Genomic DNA, 19,341 nt, shown 5'->3' on the forward strand with positions numbered 1-19,341 from the left:
CTGTGTCCTTAGTTGCCGTTTTCTTGGACCCATTTTTTGCCCTCTCTGTGATGATAATGTCTCTCATTCATCAAGCATCCTCTCTTGCGCATCTTTACTTTGTCAACCCTTTTCTTGCTCCTTCCCCTTGACCTGAAAATCACCCAACCTTCATTTTTCACATCAAAGGTATTTTAGCTTGTGTTCTGCTGCTGGCCCTGTGTTTTATTCCTGCTCCTGACCTTCACAAGTAATTTCCCAGTTTCAAATTCCAGAGATGGCTTCTCAGTCCTCAAATTACTTGATTTCTCTTTAGTATTTGATGATGTTGTCGACCAGTTCCTCAATATAGGGACTCTCTTGATACTGTATCTTTCTCTACTCTCATAATTTCCTTCTGACTTCTCTAGATTGTGCTTCTGTCTTATTTTGACCATTCTTCCCTCCTGCCCACTAAGGAGTAGGCCAGTTGTGTTCTTGGAATTTTGTTTCCTTTGCATTTTGTTGATGATGATCGTTCATTCCCACCACTGGTGTTACTCTCTGGAGAAAATAGGCTCCCAGATATCTCTATCATCGTTCTCTCTTCATCACTCCAGATTGACTTTCCCAAATGCTTTCCGAGGTTCTTCATGGTCTCTTCTGTTCTTCGAAGCGGATTCTTCTTCACTTGATACAGCTCTTCTTCCTGTGTTCTGTGTTAAATGACCTCATTGTCTGAGGTATTTATTTACACTTAAAACCCAAGTCTTTTGTCTTAGCTCATATCTTTTCCTTTTACTCGTTCTACATACGATTTGGGACAACTGGATCTCTCTGTTCTTTCACAATATCCCTCTGTCCCATGCCAGTTAATACTGCATTGGTGAGGGCCTTATTCTTTTTCCTGAGACCGGATGCCTTCCATTTTCTGCTACTCTTAATTCTGTTTTTAAGTTCAGTCCACATACGGCTGCAAAATAAATCACATCTCTGATCTTATTTCTGTGCTCATAAACTTTCAGTGACACCCCATTGCTTATTGAATAAGGTTTGGAAATCTTGACAGTGGCATTTTGGGGCCCTCTATTTTTTTCTTTTTTTTTTTTTTAAATCTACCTTTATCGAATTTACTGTCACTTGGGTACCTGGGTGGCTCAGTCAGTTAAGCGTCTGTCTTCAGTTCAGGTCATGATCTCAGGGTCCTGGGATTGAGTCCCCATCGGGCTCCTTGCTCAGTGAAGAGCCTTCTTCTTCCTCTCTCTCTGCTACTCCCCCTGCTTGTGTGCTTGCATACTCTCGCTTTCTCAAATAAATCAAATCTTTAAAAAAAAATTTTACTCTCAAAATTGCTTAAATCAGACCAGGTCGAATATAGTCCTAGAACCCAGTCATTTTTCTTTTTTCACTGTTATGCTTTGCTCTTTCTGAGCAATCAAAAGAGCACTTCCACCCCATCAAGCACCAGCCTTTTTGTCTATAGCTGTGCCGGTATGGGCTGCTATCCCTGTGAAACAGTGGATAAACTGTACCTCTCCGCTAAGGCCTCTCCCCCTTCTCATGTTCCTAATATCATCTTGTCAAGTATATCATTCCAGTATCCTCTGTTTCTTATATGGCCAAGTTGTCTTCTCTACTGGAGTATTTCTGTCAACATACAGACATCCTATTACTCTTGTCAACATAACCCCCTTGGACAATATTTGCCATCCACCTACTACTGTTTTTCTCCTTTTTTTTTTTTTTTTTTAAAAAAACATGCTCTGAACTCACTGCAGTCAGGCATTTATCTCTATTGTTCAACGAAAACTGTTTTGTCAAGATCACAGGTGACTTCCATGAAGTTAATTCCAGACATAACTTCTTGGTTCTCACTTGTTTGACCTGTTAGCAGCATTTAATGTTATTGTTCACTTTCTGATCCTCTTAACGCTTTTTTCACTTGACTTTCCTATTTTCCTTCTCATTTTATGGGACCCTCCTTTGAGCCTCCTTTGCTAATTTCTCATCTCTATAGCCTCTCACTTTTGGATTGCTCCCAGAGTTTAATACATGTATCTCTTTTCTAATTATACCCATGTCCTAGATAACATTGTCTAGACTCATAAGTTTAAATATTATTTATATGACTCACAAATTTACTGTATTTTGTCAGTTCTGAAGCCCACGTTTCTTTTGATCTTATCATTTCTGAAATTGGAATGCATCTGTGTAATGACATGTAATTTAATTAACACTCTTTTTATTTTGGTGACACATAAAATAATGGTGTATTTTTCAATTGATTTAGATTCTGTGAAACATGTAGTATATCCAGCCCATACTTTCTTCCTGAATTCTTTTGTATATCCACCTCCTTGTTCAGCATGCAGCAGGCCTACTTGAATATCTAGTAATTTCAAACTTAGGGGCACCTGAGTGGCTCAGATCGTTAAGCGTCTGCCTTTGGCTCAGGTCATGATCCCAGGATCCTGGGATGGAGCCCCATGTTGGGCTTCCTGCTCAGCAGGGAGTCTACTTCTCCCTTCCTTCTGCCTCTTCCCCTGCTTTTGCTCTCTCTCTCTCTTTCTCTCAAATAAATTTAAAAATCTCAAAAAAGGGGGGTGCACTTGGGTGGCTTAGTGGGTTGAGCCTCTGCCTTCGGCTCAGGTCATGGTCTCAGGGTCCTGGGGATCCAGCTCTGCACTGGGCTCTCTGCTCAGCAGGGAGCCTGTTTCCTCCTCTCCTTCTGCCTGCTGCTCTGCCTACTTGTGATCTCTCTCTCTGTCAAATAAATAAATAAAATCTTTATTAAAAAAATAATTTCAAACATTCTGTCTAAAAGTGAGTTCCAGGTACCTTAACACACACCCCACCTTCCTTTCCTTTTAGTGGCAACTCCAACCTTCCATTTCATTTCCTCAGTCCAAACACCTTGGAGATCTCTTCAACTCTTCTTTCTCACGTGTGGTACCTCTGATCCAGCAGCATACCCTGGAGGTCCTTCCCTTTAAAATCCATGTAGAATCCATCTGCTCATCACCTTCACTGCTACCATCCTCACTCTCTTCAGGGATTACAGAATCGCCTCCTGTTCTCAGTCTGGTTTTAGCATAGGAGCTAGAGTGATCCTGTTAGCAGTCTGCTCAGAAATTCTCCAGAACTGATTGAGCCCTGTGTTGGGTTCCACACTCAGCATGGAGTCGGCTTCAGATTCTCCCCCTTGCCCTGCTCGCACACGTGTGTGCTCTCTCGCTCACTCTCTAAAAATAAATGAAATCTTAAAGAATTCTCCAGTGCTTTCCATTGTTCAGTAAAAGTGAAAATCTTTCCTGTGACCTCACATGATCTGGGGTTCTTACCTCTTTCTAAGCTTATTTTCTATTCTTTTCCACCTAACTCACTCTTTTTCAGTTTCACCCCTGTGGAACATGCCAGGCATACTCCCATATCACCGTCTTTCCACTTAACTCTTTTTCTCTAGAACATTTTTGTCCTAATGTATCCACAAGGCACACTCATCCCATTTTTTCAGGTCTTTAATCAAATGTAACCTTCTCAAGGAGACCTTCTCAGGCCACCCAGTCTAAAATTTTATACATACCTGTCCCACCCCCTTTCCGTGCTCTATTTATTTATTCAAGTCATCATTATCTAAATTGTTTTATTTTGATTATCTTATTTACTGTCTGTCTCCTCTGCTTGGATATAATGGGTTTTTGTTTTGATCACTGTTGCTTCCCTAGCAACTAGAACAATACCTGGGACTTAGTAGGTGTTCCCAACAATACTTTGTTGTATGACGGTTCTCTTCACCTTTTCTAGATATTCTTTTTTTTTTTTCAAGTGAAACTCCCATGTGTCCTTCAAAGCCTTATTCACAGCCATCACCTAGAAGTCTTTCAGAGTGTCTCCAGTGGGAAGTCCTCTCTGTATTTGTGTTCTCAATTTTTATATTTTCTCCTAGAGAACATTTTGTATTTGTGGTTCACTTTTCCTTTATAAAAATCACAGTAGTGTCACTAGACAAATATTAAATGAAGATGGTATAGCAGAGTTGCTTTATATAATGACTCTTCTATTCAGTTTCTTTAAACATTCTGTTTACCAGTACATCGTCATCTATGCAGAATTTCAAAATGGACATTACAAATTGGCTAGTCCACAGTTAACTTTTGTTTGGTCCACACAGTGTTGGGCTGCACAATATTCTAAATTTTTTAGGTAAAACTTAAAACTGGGCAATTTCACATGAAAATCTCAAATTTTAGTTCCCTAGGGAACAGCAGTATATCGGGAGTGCCATCCTTGCATTGTCACATAACAGCAATCAGCTGAAGTTGAATCGTAACCATTACCTTAGATGGGGGCCACACTCTCCAGTTCAGCACAGTCCCTGCCTCTTATCTCTCTGTTGTCATTCCCAACCCTAAGTGTCTAATGGTGGTCGCCATTTATTGTCTGGCCTACTTAATTTATGTTACGTTCCCTGTCCCTGTAGTTACTTTAGTTTAGAGTCCATTCCTTAAAATGATTTTTAGGAGAATATGTTATTACCTGAAAAGCTGTATGAAGCCTAACTTAATTTCACTGAAGGGCTGACACTAACCCTTTTATTAGTTTAATATTGGACAAAATACTGAATAACACCATTTTAAAATGTTTTTTTAATTTGCTGTGTAGATGCTCCTCCTCCTACTTGGGAGCAGCTAGAAAATGGGCTGGTTGCTGTGCGGACTGTGGTACATGGGCTAGTAGACTATATCCAGAACCATAGCAAAAAGGGAGCAGATCAACAGCAGGTAAGGGGGACGTTGGAAACTTAGAAGTAAGCCACTGTGGGTGTTATGACAGATACAAACAAAACCAACAAGATGACATGAGTATTTTGAGACTCTGACTATAGAAACTATAAATTAGTTTAATATGGCTTATAGCTATTTTAATGGATTAGTGTGGTAATTTTATCTGGCAACAATGGAATTAAATAATCCTGTTAGTTGTACTGGAGTCATTTTTCACTTTGGATGTGTAGTAGCATTTGATTCTGTGCTAAAGGTTCTATGTTAAATAAAATGATCCTCATTGGTTACTGTTACATTATAGTTTGATAATATATGTCACTTTTTAATGCTGTATCTGTCTAGTACTATTCATATATTTGTAAATGCTTCTTCTGTAGTAGTAGTTTAACATTTTCATTCATATAAGATCTGTTGTGCAAGTGGGCCAGATTTTTCTTCAAATACTTTGAAGTATACAGCAGTAAAATGTAACAGCTAGTGTTATGGCTACAGTTTTTTCATTTTATTCTGCTCTTGGGGATTTATGTTAGGTTCGCTAGATCTTTTATTTTGCCATAGTAAGGTTGTGAAATTAAAGCTTTGTTATTAATTTATCTGGTTCAGGTAAATATTAACAATAGGTTATTCAGTATTTCTTTTTTCTTTGAGAGGCATGAAACATTAAGTTCCATTCACTATCCTGCTGAGTAGCGGGCACTTGGCTGACTTGGTAGAGCATGCGACTCTTGATCTCAGGGTTGTGAGTTCGAGCCCCCATATTGGATGTAGAGATTACTTTAAAATAAAATCTTCTTTTAAAAAACTATCCTGCTGAGTAGAATAATATGGATACATTTTTCCTAAATAATCTAAGCATAGATCAGACTTTATTTTATGATAAGAAATAAAATATCAAAAACTTTTTCATGTTTTATTAGACATCATGAAGAACGCAACAATAAGATTAATCTTTTAAGTTCTGTCGATAGGTGATAAAATGAATAAAATTTCCTTTAGCTTAGTATTGTGTTTGATACTTTTGTTAACTCCCAAGTCCGTCCTCCTTTCTTATACTAGAAAATAATAATTTCATTTGTACTTGTAGAGATACTGTAAGTCCTTGATAAGTTCTTCTGCATATCAAGAATTGGTTACAGAGTATAGTGGTTATAGAGCCCACTGTAGACTTGTGTTGTGTCATAGGAAAACCTAATTGTAAATATAGCTAATACTACACATTGTCCAAAACAAATATTAGAACACATATTAAACATTGGAAAGCCCTAAACTCCAGTGGTTTATAAACCTGGAAAGAAAATGATAAAGCTGTCATAGATTTAATCTAGGAGTTACATGATGCTACATGTTGGAGAATTAATGCCAACATACCAAAAAATCAGGACCCCATTCTTTATAATTAATTTATTTTTGGACTCTGAGACTGTAGACAGAATGGCTTTCTAACACTTTTGCTCTGGGCAGTCTAGATAATTGTGTGAGTTAGTTTGAATCCGTGTCTAATGTTTTAACTTTGGTCTCAGCCTCCACAGCATAGCAAATATAAAACATACATGTGTCGAGATATGAAGCAGAGAGGAGGATGCCCTCGTGGGGCCAGCTGTACATTTGCACACTCACAGGAGGAACTGGAGAAGTAAGTGTGAAAGTTGTGAAACTCAACCTTCTAATAACTTGTTATGAAATAAGGTAGAGTTACTAAGTAGAATAATTTGCCACTGTTAGGAAACAGAAAAGGAGCAGCTACATTCTCTTTAGTGAATGGGAAAAGTTCAGAAAGTAATACAGATATTTTAAAAAAGAAAACCAAGGCAGTTTCTTCAGCTTTAATTATATTGTGCCCACAGATAGAAAACTAAATATAGAAGTGAGTCATTTGCACTACCAAAAAAAAATTAAACTCTAAAAATTTTCATTAATTTTAACTGATTTTAACTAGTTGAATAATGTATTTCCAATTGAAAAATTTGCTCTTTGTTCTATTCACCAAATTATTTTATTACCAGGTGTAACTTCACAGACTGTTTTAAATTTCAAAGATCAGATAATTCCAATGATGGTACATTTTCCAGCACATAGTAGAAAGAAAAGAAAAGAAAACCTTTTAATTTTTTTATAAAGCCAGTGTAACATTGCCACTAAACTTGACAAAGATAGGACAATTGAAGAAAATACCAATCCATCTTCACATGTTAATATTTTTAAAATCCCAAGTATTAGAATTCAATAATACATTAAAGTAGACACCATGAAGTGCAAAGACAACACAGTATAGTTACTTTAGGGTTAGAATCAAATGTTCATAATAGATCAAAATTATTTAATAGAAGAAAGCTGTTACAGACACTTCCTTAGCATAATTGTATCTTAAAAGCTAGTATGATTACATGATGCTCAACTTGTAAACTATTAGATTCAGTCTCATTCAAGTTGAAAGTAAGACAAAATTTAGTAGTGGTAAGACTACTACTTCAGTGAAATCTCAGAATATTAACATGAGGATTGTTAGGACCTAACAAAATCACTCGCTGTAGGATGCGGAGAAAGGAGAACCCTCCTACACTGTTGGTGGGAATGCAAGCTGGTGCAGCCACTCTGGAAAACAGCATGGAGGTTCCTCAAAATGTTGAAAATAGAACTGCCCTATGACCCAGCAATTGCACTACTGGGTATTTACCCTAAAGATACAAACGTAGTGATCCAAAGGGGCACGTGCACCCGAATGTTTATAGCAGCAATGTCCACAATAGCCAAACTATGGAAAGAACCTGGATGTCCATCAACAGATGAATGGATCAAGAAGATGTGGTATATATACACAATAGAATACTATGCAGCCATCAAAAGAAATGAAATCTTGCCATTTGCGACAACATGGATGGAACTAGAGCGTATCATGCTTAGCGAAATAAGTCCAGCAGAGAAAGACAACTATCAAATGATCTCCCTGATATGAGGAAGAGGTGATGCAACATGGGGGCTTAAGTGGGTAGGAGAAGAATAAATGAAACAAGATGGGAGTGAGAGGGAGACAAACCATAAGTGACTCTTAATCTCACAAAACAAACTGAGGGTTGCTGGGGGGAGGGGGGAGGGGGGTTGGGAGAAGGGGGTGGGATTATGGACATTGGGGGGGTATGTGCTTTGGTGAGTGCTGTGAAGTGTGTAAACCTGGTGATTCACAGACCTGTACCCCTAGGGATAAAAATATATGTTTATAAAAAATTAAAAATTAATCGGGACGCCTGGGTGGCTCAGTTGGTTGGACGACTGCCTTCGGCTCAGGTCATGATCCCGGAGTCCCAGGATCGAGTCCCACATCAGGCTCCCAGCTCCATGGGGAGTCTGCTTCGCTCTCTGACCTTCTCCTCGATCATGCTCTCTCTCACTGTCTCTCTCTCAAATAAATAAATAAAATCTTAAAAAAAAAAAAAAAATTAAAAATTAAAAAAAAAAATCACTCGCTGAGAAAAGTAAATATGTACAAATAGCCAGAAAATTTCTGAAAAAATAAGTTTCAACAGATTAGACTAACAACTATTAAGGTGTATCATGAGCTGCAGTGCACAAAGACTGTGGTGTTAGCATAGGAACAGATAGAACCATGAAATATGATGGAAAATCTAGAAAGAATGCCAGACACAGTAGGAACTGAGCGTATGTGCTGAAGGTGGCATTTCATCAGTAACAAAGAAGATGACATGGAAACAACTCCTATCCATTTGAAAAATAATTAGAACTCAATTCTTACCTTTATATCAAAATGAATTATAAATGCTTTAGAGATTTAAATCTTTAAGAAGGCAACTGTACTTAGAGATCTTTTCTGTTGTTACTTAATCTTATAATAGGAAAGAATTTTTGGAAGACAACCCAGCATCCATGAAAGAGAAGATTGATGAATATGATTACATAAAAATAATCTAAGATGTGGCCCAAACACCACAATTAAAAATAAAAGATTGGTGGGGAAATGAGGACTGACATCCCTAATATAAAATGAGTTACTACACATCTGTAAGGAGAAGAACCAGTAAATACAGGGATCATGAACAATAGGCAGTTCACAGAAGAATACTAAAAAAAAAAGTGTAAAACAATGTCACCTTCACTGATTGAATACAAATGAAAACAAAATTTTCAGGGGCACCCATATGGCTCAGTCGATGAAGCAGTAGGATTCTTGGTTTCCGCTCAGTTCATGATTTCAGAGTCCTGAGATGGAAGGGCAAGGATGTCAGGCTCCCCGCTCTGCCAGAGTCTGCTAATCCCTCCCCCACACCCTCCACGCATGTGTATGCATGTATGTTGTGTGCTTCCTAAGTAAGGTCTTTTTTAAAATGACATTTTGAACTAGCAAATTAAGAGAGACTGTGATACTACCTAGTGTTCGATGAAATAATGGAAAAGGCCATTTCTTTTATTACCATTAGAAGTTACAATAGTTTTAGAGCATTGTAACAATTTCTAATGTACATACATTAGACTTATAACTCTCTTCTGGTTAGTCACACAAGGATGCAAGGACATTACATAAGTATCCATTACTGCATTGTTTTAATAGCAAAAAATTAGAAACAACCTAAAATGTACCAACATACAGGAATATCCAAGTTACAAAGTAGAAGGAGAAGTTACTCATATATGACCCTATTTCTGTTCATAATAGTCTTACATACATATTAATCTGAAGGCAGGGTATAGAGGGAAAAGTCTGTATGATTATGTACCAAACTGTTTACAGTGGTTACACCTAAGGAGTATTGTCTCCTCTCCACCCCTCTGAAATTTGTCAGATATGGGAAACATTCGGGAAAAAAACATTATTCTTAAGGGGGTTTGTTTTTGAGATACTTTTTCAGTGTCCTAACAGGTGTAAATAGATTTTCTTTCACTGTTGAGGAACAAGGGTACTGAATTCGGATGGCTTAATAGTTTTACTGTGGTTAGATTTAGAATCTACATGCTTTTTATACCCCAGTGTCTGTTTAAATTTGGGCATTATTCTGTATTGTTTATATTCATCCACTTTTAAAATAATTTCAATTTTGTGTAGGTGCACATTAACATGAGAATCTTGGAATCATATCAGATACAAAGTACTATTCTTAATTTAAAAATTTTAATGGCATAAATGGTAAATTTTTCTCTGCACACTGGCTTTTTGTTTTATTGTTAATTTATAATATAGGTTAACTGTATCCTAAGGCATATGAGGGAAAGCTAAAGTAAGATATTTCAGAAACTGTCCTCTAAAGATTTTTCTACCCCCTCCAATGTTTCAGAAATAGTAATTACAGTAAAAGTAAGTTATAATGCAGATATTACTTAGTATGATCTATGATATTATAAATACTCATTATAAGGAATTTTATACTTAGTGTGTTGCCTGAGATTTTGTAGTATCTACACACACAAAGTTGATAGCTATGGCTGATGTTTCAAGAGAATTTCTAGAAAGTAATGTTCTTAGTATCTTTTCCTTTGATCTGTTTCTCAAATACATTTTAGTTCTTGGTTTTGTTTTTATAATTTTGGGTTTTAGTGTGTGACTTTGCTTTCTGTGTAGGTTTCGTAAAATGAATAAACGCCTAGTTCCCAGAAGACCCCTGAGTGCCTCTTTGGGTCAACTTAATGAGGTGGGCCTGCCTTCAGCAGCTGTCCTTCCAGATGAAGGCGCAGTGGATCTGCCTAGCAGAAAAACCCCTGCTCTGCCAAATGGAATTGTATCAGCAGGGAGTACAGTAACACAGCTGATTCCACGAGGGACAGATGCCACCTATGATTCTAGTCTGAAGCCAGGAAAGATAGATCATCTGAGCAGTAGCGCCCCTGGATCTCCTCCTGACCTGTACGTCATTTTTCCTAGCTGTTATTTAAAGTTTCTTCTTTACAAAGTAGAGGGAAGAAAGAATAACTAGAGTTTAATTAAAAAAACAAACAACCCACTTCATTTTTGGTTTTATTTTGTTCTTTATTTCCTGTTTTAGTGATTTTTTAAGAAACAATTAGCATAAATGAACTAAGATCAAAGTTTATGAAATTTGTAGAAGAACGGACTATTGGGGGGAAAAGTTTCCCAAATTAAGGCTTTTTTAAAAAAAAACATTTTACAATTTGTGTATATTAGAAGTATTTTTGAGACCTTTAACTTGACTTGTAGAATCTTACTCCTTTAGGCTAGAATCTGTCCCTAAGAGTATTTCTGCCTTACCTGTGAATCCACATCCTGTACCTCCAAGGGGGCCGACAGATTTGCCTCCAATGCCTGTCACCAAACCACTTCAGATGGTACCACGAGGTTCTCAGTTATACCCAGCACAGCAGGCAGATGTTTACTACCAGGATCCTCGAGGAGCTGCTCCACCGTTTGAACCAGCACCGTATCAGCAGGGTAATGATCTTTTATGTTGCTCTCTTTCCTTAGGAGTTATGAGAATAATTCTAAGAAAGAGTGATCGTATTTGCAGCAGGCTCAAGATAAATAAATGCGTTTATGTGATCCTTTGGAACAAGCAGAGATTTTATGACCAACTAAATAGTATAAAATAGGTGAATTAACAGAGGTATATCAAGCAAACTGCCTATCCCGGGAAGCTAGTTGTATATTAAATATGTACATATAGTTATGTATAGTTACACAAGTCACCCAAGTAAACAATAGAAACTTACTTAATTAAGGCAGTATATATTTTCCTTACCAAAATTTTCTTCAAGCGTGCAAAAGAATTTAATATTATAGTGAGTATAAATTAAACACACAGAGTATGTTTTTCTTGGTTTCATTTATCACCTAATTTTTTGGGGGGGTCATGTTTTATATACTAAAAAAAAGTAGCATACATACTGTAGAGAGTTAATAGTGTAGAATCAATATTAGTAAAGAAATAGTATAAGTAAACATACCTTATATATGCTTGTATTTGTGCTAAAAATTAAGCATTCAGTTGTGGTTAATGTTAATGTGATAGAGATTAATGCAAGACTCAAGGGAGATCACTGAGAACTTGCAGAATCAAAAAGACTTTATGAAAGAATGCCCTAAAAGTATGGGAATAAAAAGATAAATTTATGAATGGATTGCAAAGATGACAGTCTAGAGTTGAGGAGGAGTAAGGGGACTTGGTAAACCAGGTGTGATTATTGAGGCCTGTATTAGTGTGGTGGGAAAGAAAAAGAAGGGATTTGAGAAAATAGTCAAATTTGGGAAATTAGCCAGCTTTAATGACAATACTAGTTATGGATAGTGAAGGAGTGGAGATGACGGAGGCTTCACATATACAACTCCTGTGCAAAATAGGAACACTGATTTTTAAAGTGTTGGGTCTCTGTCAGAAACTGTGTGGTGCTATTATTTTTTTAAACTGAAGTAGATTAAAAGTGTCCTCCATTTCCTTTTCCCAAGGTTGTCTCAATTTTGAATTAGTAATGTCTTTTCTGCTTCCTAAAGAATAGCTTTAAATTGGTATGGCATTATTACTGCATGAAAAAATATGATGAAAGTTTTTGTGCCAAAGTTCCTTTGGGCCATCCATCACAGGAAATACTCATCTACTTTTGTTAAGATGACCTTAAATACACTGTATCAGTCAAGGTCCAGAGTCAGAGATCAGAAATCACGGTTGCTGTATTGAGCAGAAAGAGGTTGATTGCAGGGAGTTGAGGTGCCTATAGAATCCGTGGAAGTACTGCAAAAGCAGGCTGAAGCTAGGCCTGGAGGAGTGAGTCCCAGAAGCAGATACTGAAAAAGCCTGTTAATAGTGAGGAAGCAGGGCACCTGGGTGGCTCAGTTGGTTAAGCAATTGCCTTCGGCTCAGGTCAGATTCTGGAGTCCTGGCATCAAGTCCCGCATCGGGCTCCCAGCTCCACGTGGAGTCTGCTTCTTCCTCTGACCTTCCCCCTTCTCACGCTTTCTTTCATTCTCTCTCTCTCAGATGGATAAATCTTTTTTTAAAAAAAAAAGTGTGGAAACAGGGCACCTGGGTGGCTCATTTGTTAAGCGTCTGCCTTCAGCTCAGGTCATGACCCCAGGGTTCTGGGATGGAGCCTGCTTCTCTCTCCCTCTGCCTCTCCTCCAGTCTGTGCATGCACGGTCTCTCTCTTGCATGCATGCACACTCTCTCTCAAATCTCTAATTTAAAAAAAAAGGGGGGGGGCAATAGAAAAAGGAAGCATGGGTCCTATCTGTGTGCCAGGATCATATCACTTGAAGCCAAAGTCTAAAAATTGGGAAGCCACTGCTACAACTCTTGTCTCCAGAGCTCTGCAGCAGCAGAATTGATCTGTGTGTGCCACATTCCTTTCCACTTAACTCCATTTCACATTCAGATTTCATGTGAGTGCTTTGTGGAACCTGAATTTCAGGGAAATGTAATCTTTAACTTTCCAATATTTGCGTTGCATTAAGGCATAGCAGAAAAGATGGTCAAACAACTGAGAGAGCCAGTCTGCTATTATAAATTATCAATAGATTAGTTTTTTCAATGACTTTTAAGGATTAAGGTTAATTTTTGTTTATTTTTTCATAAAACTAACCTGACCATGGCAGAGGGGAAAACATGTAAATAAATGAGTGGATTATTAATTCTTTAGTGTTGATGTATATTAAAAGGAAAAATATAGAAAAATAGATTGGCTTATTATTGCTTTTGGTTCCTTTTTTGTATTGTACAGGTATGTACTATACTACACCACCACAGTGTGTGTCTCGCTTTGTCAGACCTCCACCATCTGCTCCTGAACCTGGTCCTCCCTACTTGGATCATTATCCGCCCTATCTCCAAGATCGTGTAGTCAACTCTCAGTATGGCACCCAGCCACAGCAGTACCCACCTATGTACCCACCACACTATGACGGCCGCCGAATGTACCCTGCTCAGTCTTACACAAGAGAGGAGATTTTCCGAGAAAGTCCTATACCCATTGAGGTTCCACCTGCTGCAGTACCGTCCTATGTACCAGAATCCAGAGAAAGATACCAACAGATGGAGGGTTACTATCCAGTGGCTCCTCATCCAACTCAGATCAGACCTTCGTACAGAGTATGCTGGTTGTTTTTTTTTTTCTTACTATGTAGATTTAATTTGATTATGGGTTGTAGTGATTTATCTTTTTGCCATGGTAGTAACCCTTTGTTCGATCAATCCATTTTTACGAGAAAGCTTCCCCCTTCCTTTTTTTCCCATCTTTTCACAATTTGGGCAGAGTTGTTTTTTGTTTGGGGTTTTCTTTTTTTTAACTTAATATTAAAGGGAAAAAAAAATCCTACCCCACTCCCTCTAACCCTACTTAGTTTCAGAACTTTAGTTTTATTAACATTTCTAGATCCACATTTGACCCTTGAGCAATGCAGGCATTAAAGTGCGCAGTGCCCCCCATGCAGTTGAAAAACACATGTAACTTTTGACTCCCCAAAAACTTAACTACTAATAGCTTACTGTTGACCAGAAGCCTAACATAAACTGTCAGTTAACACATATTTTGTATGTTGTATGTATTATATGCTGTATTCTTAAAATATGGTAAGCTAGAGAAAAGAAAATGTTATTAAAATCATTAGAGAAAATATATTTACAGAACTGTTTTTATTGAAAAAAAATCCATGTGTAAGTGGCCCTGTGCAGCTCAAGCATCAAATGTATTTGAAATTATGGTCTCTGGCCAAGGAAAAGAAATTTAAATTTGCTCTTTGGGAAAACCTCAAGAGTTTTGAAGGGCTTTGTTTTATTTTGCTTTGTTTTACTAAGCCTTAGTATGTTCAGATACTGATATGAACACATAAAACCTATTCAAAATATGTGCTAAATGAGCTAATGTGTTTTGAAATTCTTTTTCAGTTTTTACTAATCTTTGCATTTCCAGGACTCTCCTTATAGCCGGCTTCCTCCTCCTCCTCCTCAGCCCCATCCTAGTCTAGATGAGCTACATCGAAGACGAAAGGAAATAATGGCCCAGCTAGAGGAAAGGAAGGTCATCTCTCCACCTCCTTTTGCACCTTCGCCAACATTGCCTCCTACCTTTCATCAAGAGGAAGTAAGCACATCATTTTTATTTTATTATTATTATTTTTTAAATGTTTGTTTATTTGACAGATAGAGATCACAAGTAAGCAGAGGGGCAGGCAGAGAGACAGAGAGAGAGAAAGAAGCATGCTCCCCGCCGAGCAGAGAGCCTGACCTGGGGCTCGATCCCAGGACCCTGGGACCATGACCCGAGCCGAAGGCAGAGGCCGCAATCCACTGAGCCACCCAGGCACCCCAAGCACATCATTTTTAGTCTCATTTATCATTTTTTCCTTCATCAGTTGTTTGTTGCATGTCTTATTTAAGTATTAAGTAATCTTGGCTATTTCTAAAATTATGAAGATACTTTTTTTGTGTTTCTTCTAAAAGGTTTATTTTATTTTACATTTAGATCTACAGTCCATCTAGAATTGATTTGTGTTACTGTGTTAGGCGTAGAGATCCATTTTTTCCCCAAAGGATATCTCATTGATCTAGTACCATTTAATGAAAAGACCATCTTTTCCCTAGTGTCCAGAAGTCACCATAATCATAATCCAGTCACCTTTGTCATAATCAGGTGACTATAAATGTTTCTGGACTCTTTTGTTTCATTGATTTATTTCTCTGTCTTTGCACCAATACCACATTGTTTTAGTATAGTTTTATAACAGATGGCTAATGAGTACTTCAAATAATACGGCTAAGCCAAATTCAGTTATACTGTAAGCATAAAATGTACACTGGATCTGAAGATTTAGTACACCCCAGGAATACATCATTTCATTAATTTCCTTTTTTCATTAATGAATTTCTTAATTACATATTAAAATGATAATACTTTAGCAGTGCCTTGGGTAGCTCAGTTGCTTAAGCATCCAATTCTTTTTTTTTTTTTTAATAAGATTTTATTTATTTAGCATCCAATTAGTGATCGCAGCTCAGGTCTTGATCTCAGGGTCATGAATTCAAGCCCCATGTTGGGCTCCACACAGGGCATGAAGCCTACTTAAAAAAAAAAATGAGAATACTTTGGATGTATTAGATTAAACAGAATGTATTATTAAAATTAATTTTACCTGTTTATTTTTTTTATGTGACTCAGAAATTTAAAAAATTCTATATGTAGGTCTCATTGTATTTCCATTGGGATTGAGCCTCCTTCTTCCTCTCCCTCTGCTCCTCCCCTCCCCCTGGTACTCTCTCAAATAAATAAATAAATGTAAATACATACATTATAAGGATACAAAACAGAGAGAAATTTCTCCAAAATCCCATTTTATGTATCATTGTAAGTTTATTATAACTTTCAACTTTCTAAATATATTTCAACCCTTGTGTGCATAAACTAACCTATTACTTTTTAATAGAATCATTTAGTAATATATCCTGTGGTTTTGTTTATATTTACATTTTTTGTTTATTGTTTTTACTTGACCAATTATCCTGTATATTTTTCTTTGTCAGTATATAAATTTATCTAGTTCTTTTTAACAGCCACATAATATATTAGGGTGGGGCCGGGTAAGCACTCTTGTTAGTAGGTCGTATCTTTAAAAAGCTAGCTGTTCTACATGAAGTTATCATGTGAAGGAGAAATAAAGAGATAAAATTTTTAAATCAAGATAGGACAAAACAGTTTATAAACAATAGAAATGGGAGTTGTGGGTGAAAATGATTAATATTTATGAACAGCAAAACCCTCTGTCACTATAGAAAACCAGTAATGATGACTCAGAAAAGAGATTTTTTTTTTTTTTTTAAGATGGGGGAGGCATAGAACCACTTAGATATGTCAGTAGCTCCTATGTTACCAGTATATCGATGTATATATATTCCTGATAAAGTTCTAGTCCTAGTACTGGCCTATAATGGTGTAGCCTTAAATCAGCTGTGTTCTCATATGGATCTGAGGAACATATGAGGTAGTATACTTAAAAAATACTTTGAAAACTGTAAAACTTTACACAAATGTCAGTATTGTGATTTTAATAAAAATACGTTAGACCTAGAATAGCTTTTCTTTTTTATATAGTTACTATATAATTTCAGGACTCATTGAGAAAATTCAGTATCTTACCCTTTTCACTTCACAGAATCAACCTAAGGACGAGAATTTATTTAAAATACAAATTAATGCTATTAAAGAGATTTCAGTAAAAAAGTTACTGCATCTTGATGCACTATATAGAATATTTTAAGCTACATTTTAAGTAGTTTTTAATGCTCTTGTTTACCTGGAATATTCTTAAAAGAAACAATGAGGAGTGTCCAGCAAAACTAGGACGTGGGGGCGCCTGGGTGGCTCAGTGGGTTAAGCCGCTGCCTTCGGCTCGGGTCATGATCTCAGGGTCCTGGGATCGAGTCCCGCGTCGGGCTCTCTGCTCAGCAGGGAGCCTGCTTCCATCTCTCTCTCTCTCTCTGCCTGCCTCTCCATCTACTTGTGATCTCTCTCTATCAAATAAATAAATAAAATCTTTAAAAAAAAAAAAAAAACTAGGATGTGGTACATATTAGTTTAAGTGTTGACTTCCATTGATAAAGAAGAAGATGAGTAAACCTCCTCAAAAATCCCATCTTCACTTGTGTATTTTTCATAGTCTACAAAAATCTTCTGTTGTAACAGATCAGATAATCATGTTGCTTTAGCCTATGGTGTTCTACGACATTCCTGCTTTTTCTGTGTTGTTACTTGTAAGACCCATTTTCTATACATATATATATACTTTTGTCCCCCCATCTGTAGTTTCTGGATGAAGACTTGAAGGTAGCTGGGAAATACAAAGGAAATGATTATAGCCAGTATTCTCCCTGGTCATGTGACACCATCGGCTCCTACATTGGAACCAAAGATGCAAAACCCAAAGATGTGGTGGCTGCGGGGAGTGTGGAAATGATGGTATGTCTGATACTAAGTCATAATGAATACAAATGAAGATGAACCAGATAAATCAGGCCCCGTTAACTGTGTAGACACAAATAATTGAGATTTCCTTAAGAATTTCAGACCATATTCTATATGATGTGAATTGAATTATGTTTAAACTATATGGATTTTTGTTTCTTTCTTTCAGGTAAAGCATAAATCTTCTAATGCATATCTAGATAGACAAAGAAGATCATTTACTGTATTTCTGAGCAGCCAACAGTTAACCAAACAGCTGTTTAGAACCCAAATTAAATTATTTTGTATGATTAATCAGGATCTTGGATTTCTTGTTCAAGTAAATTAAAACTTTTACAGCTCTGAGGTTTAAAACAATGAAGTTGACTCTAATGAGCAGCAGTAGTATTTGAGTCAGAATTGTAGCTAGTAAGCTTCAAGTGAACTTGAAATACATAGAAATGTATTGTAATTGCTCAATTTTATTTTTATGTGTCTAATACTAAGCTTTATATATATATACACATATATATATACGTATATATATATATACGTATATATATATGTGTATATATATATAACTATCTTAATTGCTTCTTTATTTTTTTAAGAAATAAAACTTTATACAAGTAGTTAAATCTTCTTGTATATACCTCCCCAATCTCATTTTTCTTCCTTCCATCTTCCCTGGAGGTAACTTTTATCTTGAATTGAAACTTTATCATTTCATGGATACTTTTAGACTATTCCTAAACAATTTTGGCTTGTATGTTTATAGGCCTTATATATATTACATACTTCAACTTGCATTTTCATTCAACTTTGTTTTTGAGATGTATTCAAAGTTATAGGTCAGGTTCTTTAATTTTAACTGCTTGTATCAAATACCATTGTATGATAACTGGTGTTGTATAGTAAATATATATACAAATTATTTCTTTTCCTGACTACAGGGAATTTGCTCCTCCCTCTCCCTCTCCCTCTGCCCCGTTCCCTGTTCATGCTCTCTCTCTCTCTCAGAGAAATAAAATCTTCTTAAAATGGGTGGAGGATTATTATATTAAAACCAAAATTAGCAAAATAAGACTCATTTCCTTAAATCTCTCAAAAATAAAAATATTTGTCAACCTAACCTAGATAGAATTGAAAATCTCCCAAATGGTTGAAAGACCATTAGTGTTTTTCAGACATTAGTGTGCATATAAATTATGTCAGAGTCTAAGTAGAACATGTTAAAATGCAGTTCCTAATTCGGTAAGACCAGGGTGGGACCTGAGATTCTGCATTTCCAATGAGTTCCCACATGCTGCTGCTGCTGCTGCTCTTGGCCCTCAAACTATATTTTGAGCAACAAGGGCCTACCAGTTAGATTTCTTTTTCCATCTATCTTGGTACTTATTTCTAATTGGAATCTCTTTGAAACATCTGCATTGGCACTTCATATTTTTAGGCAGTGGTTTTCTAACTATTGAGTTTTGAAATTGATGGGTCTTTTTTATCTTAAGAATAATGTAGAATAACAGTAAAAATATAGGAGCACATACAGTAAGAGGTAAATATCTATCATGAAATTATATCTCTATTAGAATGTATATACATGTACTGGGTCATGATGTAAGATGTATTTCTTATTGTGATCGGAGGTTTAAAAAGCAATGTTTACAATGACAAGCAAATTATTTTAGTCCTACCTATAAAGACATTATACTCTTTTTTT

At 36.6% G+C, this 19,341-nt stretch overlaps 1 protein-coding gene across 6 annotated transcripts in view; it reads left to right on the top strand.

The window, feature by feature from the left end:
- Positions 1 to 19,341, top strand: part of RC3H1 (ring finger and CCCH-type domains 1) — an 84,842-nt gene that overhangs the window by 48,648 nt on the left and 16,853 nt on the right. For all 6 annotated transcript variants that reach the window (XM_032317085.1, XM_032317081.1, XM_032317082.1 and 3 more), the window contains 7 exons: positions 4,621 to 4,739; positions 6,263 to 6,375; positions 10,309 to 10,590; positions 10,919 to 11,133; positions 13,413 to 13,780; positions 14,601 to 14,771; positions 17,487 to 17,639. In XM_032317085.1, the coding sequence (XP_032172976.1) occupies positions 4,621 to 4,739; positions 6,263 to 6,375; positions 10,309 to 10,590; positions 10,919 to 11,133; positions 13,413 to 13,780; positions 14,601 to 14,771; positions 17,487 to 17,639 (1,421 nt within the window). The remainder of the gene's footprint in view (positions 1 to 4,620; positions 4,740 to 6,262; positions 6,376 to 10,308; positions 10,591 to 10,918; positions 11,134 to 13,412; positions 13,781 to 14,600; positions 14,772 to 17,486; positions 17,640 to 19,341) is intronic.

This window comes from Mustela erminea, chromosome 17, assembly GCF_009829155.1.
Source record: "Mustela erminea isolate mMusErm1 chromosome 17, mMusErm1.Pri, whole genome shotgun sequence".
NCBI classification, from domain to species: Eukaryota; Metazoa; Chordata; class Mammalia; order Carnivora; family Mustelidae; genus Mustela; species Mustela erminea.